At 40.7% G+C, this 25,991-nt stretch overlaps 1 protein-coding gene across 2 annotated transcripts in view; it reads right to left on the bottom strand.

Moving 5' to 3' along the window:
• bmp5 (bone morphogenetic protein 5) overlaps positions 1-25,991 on the bottom strand; it is a 135,722-nt gene that overhangs the window by 43,946 nt on the left and 65,785 nt on the right. For both annotated transcript variants that reach the window (XM_072560179.1, XM_072560170.1), the window contains exons 2-3: positions 8,907-9,099; positions 2,359-2,507 (exon numbers count right to left, since the gene is read on the bottom strand). In XM_072560179.1, the coding sequence (XP_072416280.1) occupies positions 2,359-2,507; positions 8,907-9,099 (342 nt within the window). The remainder of the gene's footprint in view (positions 1-2,358; positions 2,508-8,906; positions 9,100-25,991) is intronic.

The raw sequence follows: 25,991 nt of genomic DNA, 5'->3' as shown, positions 1-25,991 counted from the left end.
ACAATGACTGCAGATGCTGGAAAGCAAATACTGGATTAGTGGTGCTGGAAGAACACAGCAGTTCAGGCAGCATCCAACGAGCAGCGAAATCGACGTTTCGGCTGATGAAGGGCTTTTGCCCAAAACGTCGATTCCAGCACCACTAATCCAGTATGAGGCGGGAATTGAACCAGGTCTCTGGTGCTGTGAGGCAGCAGTGCTAACCACTGTGCCAACCTGCCACCGTATCTTTGGGTCAATACCCCAGAATCCACACTTCAATTTTGGGAGCACCTCAAGAATTCTTCTATTCCCAAGAACTCTCTATTTTCTCGTGACCTCAAGTCATAAACTTAAGTGTTGCTTTTAAAACTTGTGAGGTGTATATGTTAGCACGGTGATTATGTAATTGGATGACTAAAGACCTGATCGCAGATTTGGAGGAACCTGGCATTTCCTCATTTCGCAGACTCCATGCACAAAAAGGTGGCTCAGAAAGTTGGATCTTAATTATGAGGCACTGGAATTTCTTGACATGCAGGCTGGAAAATCCCGGGATAAGAGCAAAGGGTGGAAGGTGTGGAGGTGGGCTGTGCAGGATGCCTGTCTCGGTACACCAGCACGGTGTTTCTATTTAATTAAAGAAAAATCAGAAAACAAAAGAAATCCCTCCAAGACTTACCCCTCACACACATGCCATGTTATGTCACTCTACCTAATCCATCACCTCAATAGACCTCAATAGACTCAATACTAACTTAATGCCAATACATGCCACACATACCACCCTTTACAACTACCTTACCAGCTCATTAGGACCCATCATGGACAGAACTCATGCAGGGTTGACAGCATTTTACTTTATAATTGTACCTCTCCTACCCACCTATTACCATGATATGAAGGTGCTGGTGATGGACTGGAGTGAACAAAATCAGAAGTCACATGACACCAAGGTTATAGTCCACCAGGTTTATTTGAAGTCACAAGCTTTCGGAGCGCCGCTCCTTCATCAGGTCACCTGTTGGACAAGAACCCAGTGTCATGTGACTTCTGACTCCATCCAATACAAGCAAGGCATGCAACCAAGTCAGGTTCAGTTAACACTCTGATGATCGAGATGCCAACCTGGTGATGCCACAGAATGACATGCATACCAGAAGCAGTAAACAGAAAATGAAAATGCTCAAAACAATCAGCAGTCTGGGAGAATTCTGTGGAGACAGAAATTTCTGGTCGATGATCTTTCATCACAAAGATGTAATGTTGTCATTCATGGGATGTGGGAATCACTGGCTGGTCCAGCATTTATTGCCCATCTGTAATTGCCCACAAGGCATTTGAGAGTCAATCATATCAGTGAAGCTCTGGAGTCACATGTAGTATAGAACAGGTAAGGATGGCAGTTTCCTTCCCCGAAGGACATTAGTGAACCAGACGGGTTGTCCTAACAATCAGCAGTGGTTATGGTCTGTGTGCCTTAGATACTGTGACGGAAGGCCTTGGCAAAGAGGAAGAGGGACATCGGAGGTCTTGGAGTTAAGGACAGAGAGGTTGATCTATGTCCCTCATCCCTGCCTGAGACTGGCCCCCAGACTGGGGCAAATGGAGACCCCATTCCCTCCACAGTGTAACAGGCAGATTATACTGGTTTTCTAGTTGGAAAACTAGTCACTTTTCTCAATGACAGGGAAAGGCAAGTGGCAAGTTAAGCATCTTAAGTGACCACTTGCTGGCTTAATCGGCAACAAATTGCCAATGAACCTTCTCATCCAGCACCTCAGCATCCAGCTGAGGTGGCAAGAAGTGTGGGAGTCTCCTGGGGTTAGGTTGCCCCATTACCTTCCCATCTCACCACCTCTAATGTGTCCTGAGACACCATCACAGAGGGTGCTGCTAATCACACTGTTACCTAGACTAAACCTTCAGCACAACCAGGAGTGGAGAATTGAACAACCAACAAAATGATGAGACTCCACAAACACCATCCCATTCCCCCACCCCCAACAATGACAACCCCAGACCAGTGAGTGATAAGGATCAAGTGTGTTCAACTATCTCCAGCCTGAAGTGATCCATCTAACCTTCTTCCTGATGTCCTACACCACATCACAACATTCTTCACAATCAAAAAAGTACTTTTGAAGAGTAGTCGCTTCTGTAATTTCAGAAACCAATTCGCTCACAGTAAGTTCCCACAAACAGCAGAGTGATGAAAACCAGATCATAAAACAATGACAGACAAAGAGCATATTGACTAGGACACTAGGAATGTAATTAACACAAAGCATCTAAAATAGTAACACTTTTAAAGGTGATGTCTCCCAGATCGAAATTCTAAGAATTACCCTCTATTGATTAGCTCAATGGATAACCTACCATCCATTATTTCCACACAAAGTTGCAAACCCAGATTATGGTGTGGGTTTACGACCCAGTGATTGCTGGTAGCAGTGATATCAAAGACAAGCCATCCTCCATCAGACGCGCGGATTTTCTTGTCATCCAGCAGAAAGAGGTCAGCATCCCTAGAGGATGGGAAATACAGCCAGGCATGAGTTTTATTGTCTGTCAACAGATAGCAATAAAAGGTCACATTTATAGAACATATTTCACATCCTTGTGCATTTCAACACAGTTCACAATTACTAATGACAATGGCCATGCATTAAGTCACAGGGCAGTCTGTTTGGAAAATCAGATTGAGAGGTAAATATTTCCTCGGACATCAGACTCATTTCAAGTGAGGTCACAGAATCTTTTGCATTAATTTGAATGGGCAAATTGTGTCCCAGTTCAATGTCTCAGTTAAAAGACAGAAACTCAGTTTATGGTAGTTTTCAGAGTGGGGTTCGAATCCACTGCCTCCTCACTTGGAGACAAGAACGCTTCACACTCAGCCATGCTAACACACCAAAGAACCTTTCATACAATAAATATTGCAGAAAGTGTGGCGCGTGAGTAAATATTTATTTCAATAAATGAATGGGAACACAACAGTTACAAAATGCAATGGTAGAATGGAAACATTGACCCCCATGATATCATCAGAAATCATTTCTGGTGAGCTGAAAGGTGGTGGGGTTCTTGAGGTGGGGACAGCTTCAAAAGTGCCTCTCACACTGTGCCCCCCCCCCCCACCCCACCCCAAAGAATAATAATCTCGCAGTGCTCAGAAAGGCATGTAGAAATGTAATCCTTCCCCAATCGGAAATGGCAAAGTGCTGTGCGTGTGTCACTAATCAATCACTTTCTAGTTCTGTCCCAACTTCTGTACCCACTCCCATTCCCCATCTCACCTATCAGCAATTACAAGCTCAAAGTTTCTACATAGCAGTCCATAAAAGCAGTAGCTGGAAATGTTTTTTTGGTGTGTGGTACCCCCAGTATAATGTCAGAAACCTACAATGCAACCTCCAGTAAAGTTGAGAGCATATCACAGCCAAGGAAAGCGAATCGTTTCACAATGTTATCAGTCCTAGTGTTACTCCCAGGCAGGAGAAAGTGAGGACTGCAGATGCTGGAGATCAGAGCTGAAAAATGTGTTGCTGGAAAAGCGTAGCAGGTCAGGCAGCATCCAAGGAGCAGGAGAATCAACTTTCGGGCATAAGCCCTTCTTCAGGAATGAAGGGTTTATGCCCGTAACATCGATTCTCCTGCTCCTTGGATGCTGCCTGACCTGCTGCGCTTTTCCAGCAACATGTTGCTCCCAGGCAGCCAATGCTGTTAATTGAGCAGCTTCAAGCCTTGTCACCCTGTAATTCTGCAAAGCTACAAATGCTAAAGTGGCCACACAAGGAGAACATTTCTCACCTCCCCTGGGTGCACCAAAGATGGTAACAATCAGATAATTGGAGTGACCTTGACCTCCCTCTCCCAGAGTGGTCAAATGAAAAGGAGCACTACCTAATAAATTATATTTACTACTCTTTCTGGAGTCTGAAATGTGAAATGTCTGACTAATGGCCAGTGTGTTCTTTGAACTGCTGGAAAAGCTGTAATTAATTAGACATGTCTCCTCAGATGGTTTTTCACGTGTAACCACCTAAAACAAACAATCCTGATCAGGAGTGACTAATGGGCTGTTTAGTGTAAGGTTTTTGATTTTACAGTTAACTGTCAATAAATGAAATTATGTCACATTTACTGTGAACTGTAAAGACAACAAAAATGTCCAAAGTATGATAGTTTTGTTACTTATGTTAAGGTAAGTGGATTTGCCATTAGATTGGCAGAATTTCCTATTCTATTGTATTTGTTCCTTCCCCTTAACATGCCAAGTGCCTTGACAAGTGGTACAAGCTTAAAATTCTCAGTTATTTGCTTCAATATTAGAGATTGTTTTGTTTGTTGAGGCTATTTAATTGAAACAAATATAAGTGAAGATCGTCAAAATGTACCGACAACTGCAGGAACATCAACTTCTTGAAGAACTCTTTGATGAAGCAATCTGTTGAAATGCACAGAATGGTTCAGGTCATTCATTCACAATACAAGACGTTCCAGCTCTGCATATTCCAGACACTCCAGCTGTTTCCTTTCCCAAGGTGAGCTTTGGAATTATAGTTTTGTTCTGTATTAAGGTTGTAGAAAGTGGAGGGGCTCTCACTCATGCAATTGGGGGCGCCCGGATGAATCTGTGGGTAAGCCATGCAGATGGCGTGAATGCTCTGCTCTGCATCAGACTGCTGCCACTGAATAACATCAGTGTGTCTGATGCTAACACTGAATGGAAAAGAAAGGCTGTGAGGGCAGTGATGCTGCCATTGCCATTTTGACGTCACCAGTCTCACGTGCACATTGATACAGGAGTGGTATAACTTAGAAGTCGGGTACCAGTCTGATTGCCAAGTGCACTGAACTGAAACAGTGCAGGGCAAAACACAGGAAAGTGAGGGACCCCCAGGGTGGCTCTTTGTGTCTGTGGAGCTAATTGCAGTGATAAGCTTAAATATACTCAAAAGGGGTGCCTTAAAATGGGATGACATAGGCCAGGAGATGGGGAAAAGTCCAGCAGAGAGAAAAAAGTAATCTTGATTAATAAATTAAACCTCATTGAAAAGAAAAACGTAGATATAAAGGAACACTCAATAATAAATAACCACAGCATCAACCGATAACCAATGACTCACAGAATGAATGTCTTTTCATTAGACTTGTTATTAACATTGATACAGAAAATAAATTATTGATCCCATGAAACACTCAACAAGGTGCTGAAATTTTAGAAGGAAATTTTAGCCCGAATAAAACATGTGGGTTTAGCTCAGAATAGGAATTTTAACACAGTAAGTTCAATAACTACAGGATCCAGTACTTACAGTGTTTCCAGTGTGTTCTTTGAAATGTTAGAAAAGCTGTAACTAATTAGACATGTCTCCTCAGATGGTTTTTCAAGTGTAACCACCTAAAACAAACAATCCTGATCAGGAGTGACTAATGGGCTGTTTCGTGTAAGGTTTTTGATTTTACAGTTAACTGTCAATAAATGTAAGTAAGTAATCTAATCTAATCTAAACGTTGAAATAAATCAGGATACTGATCCCCCACTCCACCCTCACTGCTGTCAGGCAAGTTGATAGTTTGGATATTACAGAAATTGTTTTGCTTGTTGAGGCTATTTAATTGAAACAAATATAAGTGAAAATAGACAAAATGTACCGACAACTGCAGGAACATCAACTTCTTGAAGAATCTATTTGGTCTTTCGAGTCTACCTGTTTAGAGAGTTTAGTACCCACCCGTGGTACAGGTAGGACTTGAACCAGTTCCTCCTGGCTCAGGGGTAAGGACGATAGCACTGCATCACAAGAGTCTTAAGTTTAATTAATCTACCATGCTGCAGGCCTCCCACTCCCTACCTTTCCAACTTAACTCTGGATTTGCTGGGCCTTGGAAAGCAGCAGTTACAAATAGGGGAAAATTATCAAAGCAAAATATCTTTTCAATAACCTACGGGATCCAGTACAGTTGCTCCTCAAATCCTGCGATCGGATTCCACCTCACTCTACTCCCACATGGCACAATCTGTCTGATTTCTCCATGACAACTGCGACCTCTCCACCCAGAGGTTTCTGCATTACTGCCCTGTTGAAGGAATTCCCCGGACTCAGACCTTGAGCATTGACAAATTTTACTAAAACATGCTATCATGGGGAGAGAGACAGAGAGACCACTCCTCAAGAATGGATCGATTTTTTTCAACAATTTGGTGTAGTCAGCAGGATCCCTTGTTTACAGGATCCTAGGCGAACTTAAAATTCTAAAAGATCCTACCCGGAGTCAACAGGCTGATCCCAAGTTAGGGAAACACGCTGAGACAAGAAGGATACGGGATCATAAAGCTGCCTGCATGATCCTAACCTGAGCTAACAGGCTGATCCAAAGGAAGGGAAAGATGCTCAGACAAGAGGGGGCTGGAAAGAACACTGATGTACAACAATAATAATTTAAGATGACCTTGAGGAATTGACAAAATGCTGGCCTAATTTGTGTTGTTTGTCTTTGTGCTGTTTGTTGTTTATTTCTCCAAATGCCCCTAGCTCTTTCACCACTACCACCTTCAAAAAACCTTCACCCAAACACCCCAGCCTGTACCACTGCAGAATTCAGATCCTGCACTCAAGGAGTGGATAAACCTACCCCTTCTCTCCCCCCACACCTTCATTCCACTCCATTGCCAGTTTCAGACACTCCTTTCTCCCCAACCTTGAAAGTCCTCATTAGCTCAAATATGCAGGAGTTAATTAAATGAAGCATAACGTCTTGTCCTTCCAAACATGTGTTGATTTGCAACTCCAGGGAAAAGTGATATTTTGTGATTGTGCACCAAGATTGAGGAGATTGGAGTACTCTAGTCATACCTCCTTACAACAGGACAGTCAGAGTAACACAGTGAGAATTAGAAATAATGGTACAATAGGACCAACAATAGATGGTAAACAGCTCAAAACATGTAGCAAGAAATCATTCTGAGTACTGTGGGGCCTTGTGTAAAAATCAATTCGAGCTAAAAACCTCACTGCTTTTCAAAGATATAGTAAAACACCACAGCCAATTTATCTTTGTCTAGTGCTTCACAAATAAGCCCGTGCGTATGGAGCTGCATGAAGAACAACCTGACAATAAAAGAGCCAAATACTCACCATTGCGGACTGTATGACTGTCTCATAATGGCGGCTCAGGTTTGCAACTATTTCATTTTGAAATTCATTTTACTGTACTTGATATAATTCCTTTTTTTCATTCATGCTTTGGCATTTTAAATTGAGATATGAATGAATCAAATAATTCTGCTGACATATGGGGTTGAACACTGCACATTCTAATGAGGTAGCAACCATTCATTTTCCATGGCTCCAGTTTCTCCTTTGGTAACCATATCATAAGATGACTAAACAAAATAACATATTACTCAGCTTTTCAAGAATTATTACCAATTGACACAGTTGACAACACAGTCCCTTCACTATTTTGTATCTTTGATCACACACAGAAGTGTTATTCAAGAAATTATTTTATGAATCTTCCGTTCATAAAATATTAAATGGTCACCATTCAGAAAAGCCAGAATTGTTTCTAATATTTTTAATAATAATATTTTTAATTGTTGGTTGAATCTATATTTGTCAGATACTGTCATGTTCTTTCCAATTATTACGATAAGACCATGAGATGTAGGAGCAGAATTAGGTCATTCAGTCCATCAAGGCTACTATTCAATGAGATCATGGCTGATCTGATAATCCTCAACTTCACTTTTCCCCATATCCTCCCAATTCCTTTACTGATTAAAATTTTATGTATCTCTTCAATAAACTTAACAACCCAACCTCTACAGCCCCCTGCGATAAAGATTTATACAGGTTCACTATCCCGAGAGAAGAAATGTACCCTCACCTCCATCTTAAAAGAACAATTCTTTACACCCTCTGGTCTAAGACTCTCCCACAATGAGAAACAACTTCTTTACATCTATCCTGTCAAGCTCTTTAAGAATCCTGAATGTTTCAATAAGATCACTTCTCATTCTTCTACATTTCAAGAGTACAAGCTATTGGTCTAATACGATGTAAGAGAGCAAAATAAATTGCATTGTAGTTGGTCAAACGTATATCATTTTTAAATCAAGTTTACAACATGAATAAAAAAACTACATGTACTACACCAAGAACAGTAAGAAGGAAATCACCTCATTCTGCCTCTGCAATTGTGACACAATCCAATTAGAATAATGGAGTCACAGACTTGTACAGCCCGGAAACAGACCCTTCGGTCCAACTCGTCCATGCTGACCATATATTCCAACCTAATCTAGTCCCACCTGCCAGCACTTGGCCCATATCCCTCCAAACCTTTCCTATTCATTTACCCATCCAGATGCCTTTTAAATTTACAATTGTACTAGCCTCCACCACTTCCTCTTGCAACTGATTCCATACACGTACCACCTTCTGTGTGAAAAGGTTGTCCCTTAGGTCTCTTTTATATCCTTCCCCACTCACCCGAAACCTATGCCCTCTAGTTCTGGACTTCCCCACCCCAGGGAAAAGACTTTGTCTATTTATCCTATCCATGCTCATCATGATTTTATAAACCTCTATAAGGTCCCCCCCCCCACCCCCACCCCCACCCCCACAGCCTCAGACATTCCAGCGAAAACAGCCCCAGCCTATTCAACCTCTCCCGATAGCTCAAATCCTCCAACCCTGGCAACATCCTTGTAAATCTTTTCTGAACCCTTTCAAGTTTCACAACATCTTTCCGATTGGAAGGAGACCCCCAGAATTGCATGCAATATTCCAACAGTGGCCTAACCAATGTCTTGTACACACTTAGTCCCACTCTCCTGCAATTTTCCCAATAGGCAAGCAATCTTGTCTGAGAATGACACCTTAATAATATGACTTTACTAATTGTATACATACCTATTAGAATACTCTTTAAGAACCTGGTATATAGTAATCCTAAAGGTGTCATTTTCATATCTACTGTTGCTTCGATCTTTGTAAATTCGGAATTCTGCTGCTGTTACTGCCTCTCCTTCAGGAATCTGTGTGAGATCAAATCGGAATTCCTTGTAGTGCCTTCGTTGGTGAGAAAAATACTTGTCTCTTTCAACTGAGGTAAGGAACAAGAAAAGAAAAAAAGTGTCACTTATGACCTTATCGACATGTTGTGGAAGCAAAATCTTTTCTTTTTCCTGCTAAATTAATTCATTTCGAACTCCATTCAAGCTATTTGTGCTATTTGAGAAAAACTCACCAAAACATAGCTAAATACAAAGAGCAAAAATTCAAATAAGGAATAGCAACACATTTCGCCACATTTCATTTGAAATAACAGATAGGCTTTCAATAAAGAGGAATAGGTTTCTGTCATTTTCAAGATTTTTGTCATTTTAGAAAATACTTCCAAATAAAATTAGTGGCATTCTTTAATAAACAGGGCAAAAGATGACCATCAAACTGAAAAGCTTATCCTTGGTCTTTTCAGCATACCCAGAAGATTTTTCAATGAAAATAAATTCATTATAATCATCTGGGAATAAGACAATCAAACTGACAGTGCACTGTGCCAAAACACAAAAATGGCCAGTGCCTCCATTTCATTCCATTTATTTATTTTTAACAAAAGGCAATACAATTTCAGGAATAACCATGATATTTGGCTTTGCATGAAGTAACGTAATCTGAAACAAGTGTACTCACTTTCTGTCCAATGGATAACAGTTCTCCATCATTACCAGGTGCATGAACCAAGCCCAAACACACAATGTCATTTCGGTCTTCTTTACAGACTGTAAATTTGCCAGTAAATGTGCCCTATTTCATTCTTCTGGTTGGCTCAAAAGCCAATGGTGCTTCTGTTTTTTTCAACTGATTTTCAGTATTCACCTCGAGGTGAAAGGTCTGGGGTACAATTGTGTGACCAGTTTGGAATAAAATAAGGTAATTTCAATGACATAGAGGATTCCTGAACCTTTGTGAATGTAAGGCCAAATTTAATTAAAATCTAAAAACAATTGAGAATCTAAACTCAAGCGCAAAACTGGTTCAAAAGAAAATGTTCTCTTGTGTCAATAATAATAATGAAGTAATATCTCGAGTTTTAAGCCTGGAAACAGAACAATGAATCCACAGTACAGATATCTAATCAAATACAGTTAATTCAATGTAATAAGTCTGGGGTCGGACATTGAAGCAGAAAACAGGTTTCAGTTGCATCTTGGGAGATAGAAACAGAGTTCAAGTTTCAGATCAATGACCTTTTGTCAGAGCTGAAAGAAGTCAGAGATTTAACGGTTTATAATCAAATACAGAGCCAGGGATAAAATGGAGGTGCAAGTGGGAGGTCGAGGAAAAACAGAAGGGAGGGCACGAGTGATTAATGAACAAAAAGGATGACAACACTCCTAAATGAGACACAAACGGAATGAGTAACAAAATCCAGAGAAGCTCTAAATGACAAAAGAAAAAGGACAGGGGACAGAGGACAGGCAGGTTAGGGTGATGGTAGGATGGAGAATGAAAATCAAATAAGGAATAGCAACACACTTCTCTCGCTACATTTCATTTGAAGTAACAGATAGGCTTCACTAAAGAGAAATAGATTTTTGTCATTTTCAAGCTTTTTGTCATACATATTGGTCATATGTATGGACCAAGTGAAGAGGTTCGGTAAAGTGATTGAGCAATCTGCATTTGGTCTTCAGTGTAGATAAGACCATGGCTGGAATTTTATGATGTCATTCCTTGGGAATGGGCTGACAAGGAGATGGGTTGGGGCTGAGTCTCAAATTGGTTACAATGGCAGAGGTGTCAAGCCAACTGCCTACATGCTGACATTGGTAATTTACAGTGGAGGAAGCATTGGATAGTTTGGATCAATGACAACATGAAGTGGCTAATTGATTGGCTCTATAAGGCATCTAATATTGCCATTGTCATCTTACCAGGTGGCTGTTTCTGTGTGGTATAACAAGGCTACTGAGTGAAACCTGGTGACCTTTTTGCACGTAGGAGTTGGAGGTGTGATGGGGTGTGTCTCCCATTTGGACATCTTGTCCAACATAGGTATTCCTTCAGCCCTTTCAAACCCAACAACACACCTCCTCACCAAGGTCCAACTCTCTTGAAAACCCCTGGCATACCTGGGTCACCAGATCCAGGATTCCACTGCGTTGGGTATTGCCGTAGCTCCATGCTCTTGCTGTGGATAGAGAGCTAACAACTTGGTGGCAAGGAGGCACTGCCCACTGGCAAAACTTTTAGCCGATATCTTTAACAGGCTAGGGCAATTTTTCCTCTTATAGATGTTTTAAAAATCATGAGAGGCATGGAAAAGGTGAATAGCTAAGGTTTTTTCCCCAGGATAGGGGAGTCAAAAACAAGAGAGCATAGGTTTAAGGTGAGAGGGGAAAGATTTAAAAGGAACCTAAGGGTCAATCTTTTCTTACAGATGGTGGAGTATGTATGGAATGAGCTGCTGGAGGAAGTGGTGGAGGCTGGTACAATTACAACATTTAAAAGGCATCTGGATGGGTAGATGAATAGGAATGGTTTATATTCTGTCATGGAAGATGCTGGCGAGGTCAGCTTTTGTTGCTCATCCTTTGAACAGAGGGACTTGCTGAGCCATTCCAGAGGGGTGTTGATGGTTAACCACATTGGTGTGGGCCAGGAGTCACATGTAGGCCAGACAAAATAAGAACATTAGTGAATTAGATGGAGTTTTACTAAAATCAGTGACCACAACATATGCTTTCGGTTCCAGCGAACTGCAAATCCATGTCTCTCGTATTAGCCTGGGCCCTTACTATTGGAAGTGAAGAATCTGAGACAGAATTGAGACATTGAGCGTGTCTTAATTTGATAACAAAAAGACTGGAGGGGGCGTCTCCATTTCAGCCTCCCTTCCTCAGCCTCTTGCCCCTCTGTTTCTCACTTGGCAGCTTTGGATAGATTGGTCCCATGTAATAGCTTGTGTAGCATGCAGTAAACTATCCCAGCATACATACCCAGCTGACAATGCCAGCTACTTTCCAAACATAAAGTGTGAGAAGCCATCTCATAATCTGACCTGCTTTGCTTTTTCATCCACTCATTTAAAACAAAATCCCATTTACTAGCTTGTAATTGGAGCAAATAAAATTCTTCCGATCAGAAACTGAAAACAACACATAAAGCTGATATATACAGAAACTGCAAAGCTACAATTTAATTCTCTTTTACTTTCTGACTCCTGTTCGCACAAAATGATCACAAGATCAGACTGTTGCTGCTGAAGTTAAGGCGCAGTGTGTTCTTGATGAGGCTTGCAGCATTTACTGGGATGGCTCAGTGGTGAGCACTGCTGCCTCACAGTGCCAGGAGCCTATGTTCAATTCTGCCCTCGGGTGATTGTCTGTGTGGAGTTTGCACATTCTCCCAGTCTCTGCCTGCTTCTCCTCTGGGAGCTCTGGTTTCTTCCCACAGTCCAACGATGTGCGGGGGAGGTGGGGCTGGGTGCCTTGATTTTTGGAGGGTCAGTGTGGACTCGATAGGCCAAATGGCCTGTTTCTATAAAATGTAGGGATTCTATGAACATGCATTGGATACAATAAACACTTCATTTCAATTGATTTTTGTGATAAGATAAGGTTTACGATTACTGTAGGATGGGAATTCCACTTTAACATTAATCACCTTTCTACACCTTTCCCCTTCAAATTTCACAAGTGACAGGAGCTGATAAATATTCCCACGGCTGTTTCAAATTCACTCTAAAAATGCTAAGGTCCATGTGTAGTAGTTTTCAGCATTTCCCTGACAGAAACATGACAAAATATCTAAAAACAGCTCAAGTACACTATTGCCACATCTGTGGCTGATGCAATAAAAGTAATTTTGCAGGTTACTTTTCTGGATTGCTTCTTTATGAATCAAAAGCCAAATGTTTTGCAATGGAAGAAAAACCAGCTGCAGCAGCCATGATGCTAATTGCATCTAACCAGAAATTCTGAGTTGCACTGTGGCCTGTTTTAATATCTTCCTATCAAGGTACGTTTCTAGAAGTAATTCAATTTGCACACAGAATCACAGGTCTTATTTCAGAAAATAACCTTTTGACCCATTAATGTCCTCTGTAAAAAATATACTCATTTCTGGGTTTTTTTCTGTTCTACCAGAAGCAAGGTACTGCAAATGCCGGAAATCTGAAGTAGGAACAAAGGGAAATTCAGAGGTCTGGCAATCTCCTTTCCCCTGCTCTTTGCTAAATTTTCTCCTTGTCTCGCATTTGATCGAATTCTGCATTTTACGTTTTTGAATGAATCTGATCATTCTTCCCTTATAAGCAGAGCATACCAGATTGCTAGCTCTTAAACAGCATTTGTGGCATTTCTTTTCAGTTAGTCTATTTAAACATGAACCATCAGTCTGATTGCCAAGAGCTTGAAAATTGCTGTCATTGTGTCATTGCTCACACAATTCATATCAAATTCCCAACTCTAGTATTTTAACGTAGGTTATAACCTTTTACACAGGTTGATGCTTCCATTAAAATGAGAGATTACAAAACTCAGTAAGCATGCTTGATGATGTTATACAATAATTACCAGGCTCGAGATTTACTCATTAATTTTGGTGAAAATGCCATTGAGCGTTTATTGTAAATAGTTTACACCCATCTGTGCATGCTTGTTATTGAAGGGAACAGAACAATAATGAGAACCAAGACAATTAAAAGCATCGTAAATCACTTCAGATGAAATGTTGCCAGGGACTGGTGGTAACAGATTGATGGCTCTCAACCCAGACACTTTATAAAGGGACATAATGATGGTGATAGGAAATAATTTTCAATCATAGACTCATAGAGTCATACAGCACAGAAACAGACCCTTCGGGCCACAAGTCCATGCCGATCATAATCTCAAATTAAACTAGTATCTCCTGCAAACACTTGGCCCATATCCCTCCAAACATTTCTTATTCATGTACTTATTTAATTTTTTTTAATGCTCTAACTGTACCCAGTTTCACCACTTCTTCTGGAAGTTTATTCCATAGACAAGCCACTCTATGTGGAAAAAAGTTGACCCATATGCATCTTTTGAGTCTTTCAGCTTAAAAATATGCTCCCTAGTCTTGAATTGCCCACCCTAGGGAAAAAAAACCTGCCATTCACCTTATCTATACCCCTCATCATTTTACAAACCTCTATAAAGTCACCCCTCAACTTCCTATGCTCCAGTGCAAAATGTCCGAGCCTATCCAGCCTTTCCTTGCAACTCAAACCCTCCAGTCCTGACAATATCCTGGTTAATCTCATCTGAACCTTCTCCAGCTTAATAATATCCTTCTTATAGCAGGGCAACCAGAACTGGACACAGTACTTTAGAACAGGCCTCACCACCATCCTGTCAACCTCAACATAACATCCCAACTCCTAGAATCAAAGGTTTGAGCAATGAAGGTAAACATGCTAAATGCCTTCTTAACAACACCATCTGTATGTGATATAAATTTCAAAGATTTATTTACCTGAACCCTTACCCTCTCTGTTCTACAACACTACCCTAGACGCTACTTTTAATTGTATAAGTCCTGTCCGACATAAGAAAATGTAAAACCTTGCAGTTATCCAAATTAAACTCTTACCTGCCACTCTTCAGCCCAATAACCTCAGGATCCAATAAATTAAGCAATATGAAATCTCTGTGAATTTGCAACTCATGACAGAACATATTCATTCTTTTAATTAATTTTATTAACTTTTTGCAGCTTGTTTTCAAAAGACATACTCATTGGAATTGATGGAGACAAAGATACTTCTTTAATGAATGTTATGGTTCTGAAAATCTTAGGCAATTTTGGTTTTGTAACTTCTTTCTACCAGAGCAGAGCACAATAAAAATTTTCCTCATATCTCAAGAATAACTTGTTGAGTTAATTGCATATCAAAGGTTGCTGCAAAAGGGCATTGATGCAGTAAGGAGAGGATGTACTGATTAACTCACACATGTTAATTAATACTCAATAAATCAATTCTGTAAATGTTGCTATTTAAGAATTTGCAAATGTTTTGGAAAGTCTTGCACGCTTGCACTCCCAATTTCACATCAGTCACATTCCTTTTATAGTTTTTTTAAGGGGTAGTAATAGTTCTGGCTGAGAAATAATAGCTGAACGCCTTGAAATTATTCTGATACTTTTATTCTACATTTACTGGTTTTCTTATGACAAATGTAACTGTTATCTTTGAGCATGTCTTGCAAAAAAGACCAATGTTCTTTTCCTTTACTCAATTGCTTGTGAATAAATCCATACGTATCTGTCATCGAAATAGAGGGTTGTTTTACATCTCTTTGTTTCATTTATTTCTGATGTATAGTTCCACATAAAGTCATGGACTGGCAAAAGCCTCTTTCATTCCGATGCTACCATGATGTCCAGCCCACATCTTCAACCTCACAGTGGGCAGAGAAGGAGGAACAAGGTTTCAGAATACAGGATATGCATTAAACGCCATGTGTGAGGGCATAAAGAGGCAATCTGTTCCATAGTAGCTCCCACTATTCTCCTCCTTCCAAAGATCAGTGTATGTAATTGCACCGTTCAGCCACTTTCTGTGTGAGTACAATTCTTCCTTTTGATAATTCCTCTGATCAGTGATGCGCAGGAGGTTTAACAGCTCCTGGAGTTAACAGATAACTGGGAGGTAGCTTTGAGCTTTGCTCCAAACATACAGTTGTTTTACTCTGGTTTGCCACTTATTTCATAACAAAGGCCTTTAACCTTGTAGTTATTTTTGAGCAGCTTCAGGATTTACGCATTAATTGTTTATGAACCTCACCACAGGACTTTAGAGCAAATGACAAAGACATTAGATTCTTAAAGCAACAATAATTTCTGTGGGTCAGAATGAAAAGCATTCAATCTCATACCTGCAAGAAGTAAATTCTTCAGAGATTTTTCAAATGACAATTTACTTAAAAAAGGAAGCTGTTCCTTTTTTTCCTTTTCTCTTTTACTAAAATATTTCCTTCCCTCTCTTTAATTCTCTTTCCAGGCACAATTTCACTTTAGTTTCCCTTGTGCTCTGTCTACTTCTCAATATTTATATCTCTCGGAACTAGACTGCTCTATTCATTATTGTCCCAGAGGCTCTATTAAGTGCAGCTCCCACTCCCAGCAAGTTACAGCACTGCGGTTTGTTTTCAAGTTGAAAGATCCAGCAGATAGATGACCCAAATGGAAAACACTGTGATGCCTTCCTCCAGCAAGATTTGTCCCAATAACACTACTTGTTCCCAATCTCCTGCTCATTATTCCCTCCCAACAGTTACGAGAGATAGTCCCAAAACCCAATGGACTTTAAACAAGGCAGCCCTGCACCTCTCGTGTACATTGGGCAGCCTCAACATTGGAAGACAGCAAGCCAGGCAGCCTCAGGAGGTGGAGAGGTTGACATTTCGAGGGTAACCCTTCTTCAGGGCTGGGGAGTGGATGTTAGGGGAGCTGCCGATAAAGAGAGAATTGTAAGGGATAGGATTTATGAACATCTGGATAGGAATAATGTGATCAAGGATAGTCAGCATGGTTTTGTGAAGGGCAGGTCGTACCTCACAAACCTTATTGAATTCTTTGAGAAGGTGACTAAGGAGGTGGACGAGGGTAAAGCGGTAGATGTGGTGTATATGGATTTTAGTAAGGCGTTTGATAAGGTACCCCATGGTAGGCTACTGCAAAACATACGGAGGTATGGCATTGAGGGTGAGTTGGAGGTTTGGATTAGGAATTGGCTGGCTGGAAGAAGACAGATGGTAGTTGATGGTAAAAGTTCATCTTGGAGTGCAGTTACTAGCAGTGTTCTGCAAGGATCTGTTTTGGGACCATTGCTGTTTGTCATTTTTATAAATGACCTGGAGGAGGGGCTAGAAGGTTGGGTGAGCAAGATTGCGGATGATACAAAAGTCGGTGGAGTTGTTGACAGTGAGGAAGGATGTGTCAGGTTACAGTGGGATATAGATAAGCTGCAGCGCTGGGCAGAAAGGTGGCAAATGGAGTTCATTGTGGGTAAGTGTGAGGTGATTCATTTTGGCATGAGTAACAAAAAGATGGGGGACTGGGCTAATGGTCGGATATTTGATAGTGTGGATGAGCAGAGGGATCTTGGTGTCCATGTACACAGATCTCTGAAAGTTGCCACCCAGGTAAATAGTGCGGTGAAGAAGGCATATGGTGTACTGGCTTTTATTGGTAGAGGAATTGAGTTCCGGAGTCCTGAGGTCATGTTGCAGTTGTATAAGACTCTGGTGCGGCCACATCTGGAGTATTGTGTGCAGTTTTGGTCGCCATACTATAGGAAGGATGTGGAGGCACTGGAACGGGTGCAGAGGAGGTTTACTAGGATGTTGCCTGGTATGGTAGGAAGATCGTATGAGGAAAGGCTGAGGCACTTGGGGCTGTTTCATTGGAGAAAAGAAGGTTTAGGGGTGACTTGATAGAGGTGCACAAGATGATTAGGGGTTTAGATAGGGTTGACCATGAGAACCTTTTTCCACGTATGGAGTCAGCTATTACGAGGGGCATAGCTATAAATTAAGGGATGGTAGGTATAGGACAGATGTTAGGGGTAGATTCTTTACTCAGCGAGTCGTGAGTTCATGGAATGCCCTGCCAGTAGCAGTGGTGGACTCTGCCTCTTTATGGGCATTTAAACTGGCATTGGATAGGCATATGGAGGATAGTGGGCTAGTGTAGGTTAGGTGGGCTTGGATCAGCGCAACATCGAGGGCCAAAGGGCCTGTACTGCACTGTATTTTTTTCTATGTTTCTATGTTCTAAAGGGGGTAGCTAGGGGAGGGTGGTGAAGTGGGGATAGGTGAAGACAGAGAGAGGGTACAACCTAGTTGGTCAGTGGGAGGAACGAATCTCATTGGTGGCAGGGAGCAGGGGAAGGGAGGGGGAGGAGCTAGGAAGGGAGTTGGGGGATGGAAGGGAGGCTATTTGAAATTGGAGAACTCAATGTTGAGTCCTCCAGGCTGTAGGGTGCCTAGGCAGAAGATACGGTGTTGTTCCTCCAATAGGAGCTGTGGTTTGTTTTGGCAATGCAGTAGACTAAGAATGGTCATGGCAGAAAGGGAGTGGTTGGGGGAATTGAAATGGGCGGTGACCGGGAGATCCAGTCGGCTCCTATGGACTCAGCTGTGATGCTCGTTGAGCCATTCCTCTCATTGAGTGTTGCAGACTGGCACATTCCAAGGTCCAGGACTACGTGTTGAGAGACGTGCTGAAGCTTGGGGCAACTTCTGCCAAGGCGCAGTGGGAAAAGACCACCGTGTAATATCTGCCTGCCTAAGAAGAACAGGGGGCCCACTCAGTAATTGGGCCTCTCGATGCCTCAGCAAAATACCTGAATGGTCAATGTGCAGATCTGTATATATGAATGATTAATTCCGATCTCTGTATGTAAAGAAATGGAATGTATACATATGCATGGCCTGACCAATTGTACAGATATCAAAATAATTTTATGAATAAAGTATATTTTTGAAATTTAAAAAAATCGAGTTCCTCAAGGCGTGATACTGGAGCCTGGGATTGATTCGATGGTACCTTCCAATACTTTACAAGTTTCAATTCTGGTGATGCTGTTGGGGACAAAGAAGAGATGTGTGGAAGCAACTCATGGGGAGAGGGGAAGGAGCATCTGGTGAAACAGATAGAGGAATTGGAGACCGAAGATGGTAATGCTAAACCAGGAGATGTCCTTGCACACAACAGGAGGACCTTTGTTTGCCACCCTCCTGGAACAGGGCTTCCTTTCTCTCCCTTACTTCCATCAGGGTTAGACCCAGACTGGTATCAATGAAGTGACAGGCTACCCTGTGGTTGCAGTACAAGACCTGAGTACAATCACCAGCTTTGACCCTTTAGATAAGCAGGGGAGAGGAAAATTGCATCAATTCCACACTTCATCTGACCTACCACCACACTCAGCCCACCTGGCTCCAAGCAAAGAACCCATTGAGGGTCGGCATGGACTTGATGGGCTGATTGGCCTGCAGGGATTCTATGATAATTAAGGGCTGATCCTGTGAAAATCATGGCTTTGTTCAGTTTCTGTTTAAAGGCAGCTTTCTGACCCAAACACAGACCCTGTTCCAGATTCTCTTCTGTGACAAATTCAACATCCATCTTTCTTTCATGCTTGTCTCCATGCTCCCCCACACCACATTACACATCTCCCTCTCACTCTCCACTGTCACATAGCCACTAACAGTTAATTTTTATTCAATCTCAAAACTCATTCCACTCTTCTCCTGTGACTTCACAAGGAATATATGGGATTTCTGGAGCAATTATGGTGAGAGATGAAATGGAAAGACACCAGCTTTAAGGGTATTTGTAATCTCTGTCTCACGTGGGTCACAAATTAACCCTTACCATTTTTAACTGTCATTGATGCTTGTTGAGTGCAAAACTCAAATAGGATGTTGTTTCTCACAAATGCTGAGAGAACATCGAGGACTGGAAACCTAGTTAGGATCTAATTAAGCAGCACAGAACTGCCACGCGAGGTGATCGTAGTAAATCAACCTGACAGTATTGCCCCCCAATGACCATCAGGATAACAGAAAATCAAAGGTCTTTGCTGCCACAAAAGGGCAATCAAAATCTCTCAAGGATATTATCAAAGCTGCAGACGTCAGGGGAATGACTTGCAAAGCCAAGAAGTGGCTGAACTTCCTCATAATATCATCAGAGATACCAAATTTCCATGTCTCTCTCTCTCTCTCACACACACACACACACAGAGGCAGTTAGTCCCACAATTCTCTCCTGTACAATCTCTCCTACACATTAGCATATTACTTTTGCTTCTTTTCTCTAATGCTTCATCTCATTTCTGCACAGCACTGGTCAACCTCCATCTCAGAACATGGATCTTAGCCCTATTTAAATGGAACTAACACTTCAGGAGTTTGCAAGTCTCACTCGTGCAGCTTTTCTCCAGCCTCTCATTCCTGTGCTTCACCTGGTTGTCCCTCTCCTCATTGGCGGTGGGAATAATCTAGCAATTACCCCCTTTGATGACCTGCTCGTTCGTTGTCTCCTCTGATAATAGTATACATTGTTGGCAAGTAGCCATCTCGAGGAGCAGTGCCAAAACAAACACAAAAGTATGTAAAGGAAGGGTTTGTGTCTGTGGCAGGGTCATTTATGGTATAGGAGGAGGCCATTTAACTTATTAAAACCATGCTGCACCTTGCAGAACAATCAAATCAGTTCCATTCCCCACTCAGTCCCCTTAGCTCCTGCATTCATTTCCTTCAAGTCCTCATCTAACTTTCTTATGAAATCATTGATCCACTGCAAAAAGATAATTCCCGTAGACCTTCCCGGCCATTCCGATTGCAATACTTATATGTTTTTTAAACGTTTCCAATAAATAGTCACATTCAGCAAATGCCCCTCAGATTGCAAGAGTGCTATCCAAGTGGAGTGTGAACATTCTGGCTCCCTCTAGTGGGCCAAATTCAGCTCCAGGGACCAGGCCAAGAGAATTCGAGTCAAGAAATTCTATTCGGACAAAAACTGGTTAACAGCTTTCTTCACTGAAGCAGCAAACCATAGTTCAATCAAGTAACATCAACCTTGATGCTTCACACTAATTTATTAATCTCACAGATCATCAATCAGGGTATCTTTATGGAACCTCTGTAAACACAGCCTGTTGGAAGAGGAAACAGTGCTGTAAAGCAGTTTGATTGAACTATATAATTCATATGCAATGGGATTTAATTCACACTTTGGAAAGAGGTGCAGTACCTACTTATATTTATATGCAGTAGGTGCAAAAATACATTGTAGAATGTCTTTAATGTCTCTTGACATCAAGAAAGCACAGCATGGGAGTAAGGGTTTTTCAGAGTAAAAAGGATGGGAGGTGGTGTTCCATAAGACCCTGTAATTTTTTTTTAGAAAAGCCTCTATCAGTGAAAAATAAAAGAAAACTTAAATCATTGCTTTTTCTAAAAAATGTCCAGTTCTTTAGAAGTTTATTTTAAAATAAGTAGTCTTTGTCTAAGAGATTTGAAAAGATATATGTTTCCGATGGGTACAATGGCTGTACATTAGTATTATCTCAAGATTTATCATATTATTGTTCATTATATTATATTATGTTATGTTAAAGCTTGGTTGCTTTCCACAAGCTATCATTAAATCAGTGATGGATCCTGAATTCAGAGTTGGATTGACAGTTTACAGAGCTTACTAAAGGATTAGTGATCTTTGATGTTTGTTTTTATAAAATTATTTAATGTTTAAGGGCATATATATTTTTGAATGGACTTTCATCAGTGGGAAATTTCTGTTTGACATTTGGCAACGGATGTAGTACCTTTATTTCACATTAGCTTGGCTAAGTTGACATGGAAGGCGTAAGAGCAAAGGCTGGTGGGTGGATTTGCATTAAGTTGGCGTGAAGCTATAAGAGGCCATAGAGCTGGATGATGAGGATTGGTTAGCATTAAGCTGGCATGGGTCATATAAGTGGTGTGGGAAATGGGTGGGGGTGATGGAGTGAGGGCTGGAGGGATTAAACAATTGGAAAGAAGCCCCAAAGCAGATTGGGATACATGTTATCGTTTGTCATAACAGGTTTCACCAGGAGACTACCATAAAATACAAATGATGTGATAAAAGGAAGTCTTGCTCAATGAATAAGAGACACACCCTACCAATCCTTTCTTAATATGTATATCCACACATTTCTGCTTTCATCTATGTAATTTTCTCTACACAGTCTACAATGTCTCCAAATCCTTTGTGTAAAATCTTGACAATGCAGTTGAACCAATACAGGTTAACTTTCCTCGATTTCAATTCTAGCTCAAGAAAAAAGAAGCTGTGTTTAGTTTGTTTTGTTCACGACCTTGCTAACCTCAGGAACAATATTTAGTGACTGCTGTATTTTTACTCAAAGATTCATTGTTGTTCCTCACCTGAATTTCCATCTTCCAAGAAGCAAGTGACTTCCTGACCAAAATGTACCACCTCATATTTCTGTAAGGAACCTCATTCGACAATTGGTTACCCATTCTACAAGTTTACTAATGCTCTCCTGTAAGTTAATGCAGTCCACATCCCACTGTCAGTTTGGTGATCTCAGCAAATTTAGCAATTCTGGGATTTTTACTTCTGTGCCTAATCAGGAGATTTCCTAACTTGTTGTCCCCTTCTCAGGAGAAGCTTCCCCTGAATAGTCTGATCTTCGTTCTGTGGAGATGGGCAGGAGACATAGTGGGGCCCACTGCCCCAGGATGTGGATTGGAAACAGTCCCAAGGATTGTTGTAGATTATTGGTCATTGTTCTATTGGACTTTATTCCAGTTTGCAGGGAATAACATGACTGGAGGTCGTCATAATAGGATTATCGCCAAACAGGAAATTTAAAACAAGCTCCTTTATCCAAAATGTGCTAAGAATGTGAAATTCACTACCACAGAACCCCTGGAGGAAGGGAATACCATAGATACAGTTTAAAAAAAGGACAAAAGTTTGCAAGGAATGGGAATAGAGAGTTATGGTGGTAGATCTAGAGAAAAAAAGATGGGAGGAGGATTGACTGGCATATATAAACATTACCATGGACTCTATGAGCCAAATGTCTAACTCTGTGCCATATATCAGATACAATTGATGCCAACATTGAAATGTGGAGATCAGTGCTCTTTCTACAAAATATCTAATAAATCCCACATCAATCCCTTTAATGTAGAAGGTACAATTTTTCTTTTTCATTCATTCTTGGGAATTTCAAGTATTACTAGGTGGTGATATGTTGTCTTCTTGAGCATCCCTAGCAGTGACAGGCAGTGCCAGTGAATAGAGCTACACTTGAACTTGACTCTCAGCCATTTAATTTGCTGATATTTAATATCTCAAAAACCTCCATCGCACAAAATCTGAACAAGAAATGGATTTCATTACCAAAACGTGAGTTTTGGACTTGCTGGTTTGGAACAAGCTAGAATTCCAATTTGGGTAAAGCAGGCTTTGATTATTCCCATTTGCAGAGTCAATGAGTAATCTATTAAAACTATGGCACAAAAGTCTTCAGATTTCCCTCGAGATCACATCACTTTACAGCATAAGAAGAAGGTAATGATTCATTCTCTGTAATTTTGTGTGGTCCACCCAACAGGTGCAGCCTTAAAATTAGGAAACACACAAAGGATGACTGAAGTATGGAATGTACTTAAAGCAGCAATTAATACTAACTTTAAATCAGACATTGATAGAGTTTTATACCAAGGGCTGTGTGTTGAGTTAGACTGCAGATCGAATATGATTTAACCGAATGATAGAGCAGAAATAAGGGGCTAAATGGCCTCAGATCGCTAAATATAGTACTTTGAAACACCCAGTGACATCAAACTTGCAGAATCACAGAAATGCTATGACACAGAGGGAGGTCATTCAGCCTATTGTACCTGCATAGGCTCATAAAATGAGCATCATTACCTAGATCCAATCCCCTGCTTTTTCCCCATACCTCTGCACATTACTTTTTTCCAAATAATTTTGAAATGCCCGTCTGAATGCCTCAATTGAACAATATTCCTGACTCCTCTCAATTCTTCTCTCCAACTCACTTTTTGACGAGGGGCTGGCATATCCAATTTTACAGACCGTCAATTCACTGGATTTACCTAGTCATTTCATGGTGCTTCCCAACAGTTTCCAAACTAGACAGTGGTGCTCAAGTCTGCTGACACAGCCTTTACGACAAAGAGAAATGCTTTTGCAGAATAACATAAAGCACGTCCTTCATCTTTGAAATGTGTCCACTAACTGAAGTATCTTTGGTGTAGCCTCTAAAACCATGCTAAAGGTAATGTTTTAAGGCAACTGGATTTATTCACTACTTCTGCATATACCAAATAAATAACAACTGGCCCTGTCTACACTTGCATAACACTGACAAGAGTTAGAGCTGCGAGGCATTGTCAAAATTTCCCAAAATAAGAATGTATTCATGGTAAGATCCTGTTAGTTTTTTTTTAAAGAAAAGCAACACTTTAGTCAAACACTTAGCATTTACACTTGTTGATGATCCAAAATCATATCATCTGTAACGCCAAATGTTTGCACATGCATTTCATCGACCAAATGCAGAAAATAGCAGAAGTATTAGGATAGTAGCTTAGTTTGTATTCTACCAGTGAGCCAACGCCTGAAAAAGGGAGGAGACAGATGGAATGAGTAAATGTTAGGATTTTGCAACAAAAGCCTTTTGCTTAGACATAAATTAAATAAAATCAACAGTCCTGCTAAAGGGATGATATGTCACCCTTCTGAGTGCAGTGAAGAATATAGTTTCATTCCATCAGGGTAATGCAACAATGTAAACTCAGAGAGGCATCAAAGGATTTAACTCAGAGTCAAATAAATAGGCCTTTCTCCATATCGACCTTAGATCTTTTTGCCATTCACCTGAAATTGGTGGTCTCTGGTTCTCAACCCTCCATCCATTGGAAACTTTCACTTTATAGGTAGTCTTTGATAACAATGTTTCACCATAACAGGGTCTTTACTACCCACAATTCCAGTAATGTGCTCCTGATTCATGATATCACAGACCTCAGCTGACCCCCAGCAGAGTGAAGGAATAATTGTGCCAAAACTTAGCTTTCCTGGACAGGTTCCCATTCACTCTGCTCATTTTGGCTGTTGCCTGTTTTGACTAAGGCTGGATAATTTTTTTTTTAAATGTTGTTCACAACTTTCCATCACTAGATTAAAAAAACCTTGTTCGAAACAAAAAGCTTACTTTTAACATATTTTCATGTCTATGTGGTGTTTTATATTTGTTTCCATGGGAATATGCGTTTTGAACAATAGTGATTTTTAGGAACCTAACTATTGCATTAATCTAGGATTATTTGTACTTACTCTATCATGAACCTTCCATGATTTGAAATGCCTCAATTAAATCTCCTCTTAGCCCACTGTGCTTCATGGAAAATAAGTGCGGTTTCACTAGTCTACCTACAGAACTATAATCCCTCCATCCTGGAGCCATTCTCATAAACCCTCCTCTGAACTCTCTCCAAAGTCTTCACATCCTTCTTAAATTGTTGTTCATCTAATATGGGCACAATGTACTTGCTGATGAGACTGTGTGCTTTGTTAATCTCTGTTGGCACCTTCAATCATTTGTGTATAAACACGTCAAGTCTCTCTCTCAAAATTGTGCCATTGTGGTCTCTTCTCAATCTTCATTACCCAAAATATATCACTCACCTTTCTTAACTGATCTTAATCTCATGTGCATCAAAAAATGTGGTGCTGGACAAGCAGAGCAGGTCAGGCAGCAACTGAGGAGTAGGACAGTCCATGTTTTGGGCATAAGCCGTTCATCAGGAATTGCTGATGAAGGGCTTATGCCCGAATCGTCAATTCTCCTGCTCCTCAGATTCTGCCTGACCTGCTGTACTTTTCCAGTACCACACTTTTTGACTCTGATCTCCAGTAACTGCAGTCCCCAATTTCTCTTAATCTAAAATGTGACTGCCTATTCTAACAGCCTATGTATGTTTTCTTCAAGTCTAGGACTTTCTTCTCATTGTTTATGATACTTCTGAGTTTTGAGTCATCTGAAAATTTGAAAATTGTTGTTTTGTATCCCCCCAAAATCCAAATCATCAAAATCTATCAAAAATACCTTGGGTTCTGGCAGTAAACCTCAACAACTTCAGTCTATAAAAACAGCCTTTTGTAACTCTCTTTTTTAACCCTTCATCAATTTTTTTTGTTCAAGCTGTTACTGTCCCTTTTATCAGAAGAGTTTCAATTCTGTTAGCATACATATCAGAGATTAGTGCATCAAACACTGTTTGTAGGTTGTTAGCAGCATAATGTATTCTTGTCATACTGTTATGACTATTTACAGCTGAAAATGTGTTGCTGGAAAAGCGCAGCAGGTCAGACAGCATCCAAGGAGCAGGAGAATCG

The sequence above is a fragment of the Chiloscyllium punctatum genome, chromosome 3, assembly GCF_047496795.1.
Source record: "Chiloscyllium punctatum isolate Juve2018m chromosome 3, sChiPun1.3, whole genome shotgun sequence".
NCBI lineage: Eukaryota > Metazoa > Chordata > Chondrichthyes > Orectolobiformes > Hemiscylliidae > Chiloscyllium > Chiloscyllium punctatum.
The sequence above is the reverse complement of the archived record's forward strand: the minus strand, read 5'-3'. Positions and strand labels throughout refer to the sequence as shown.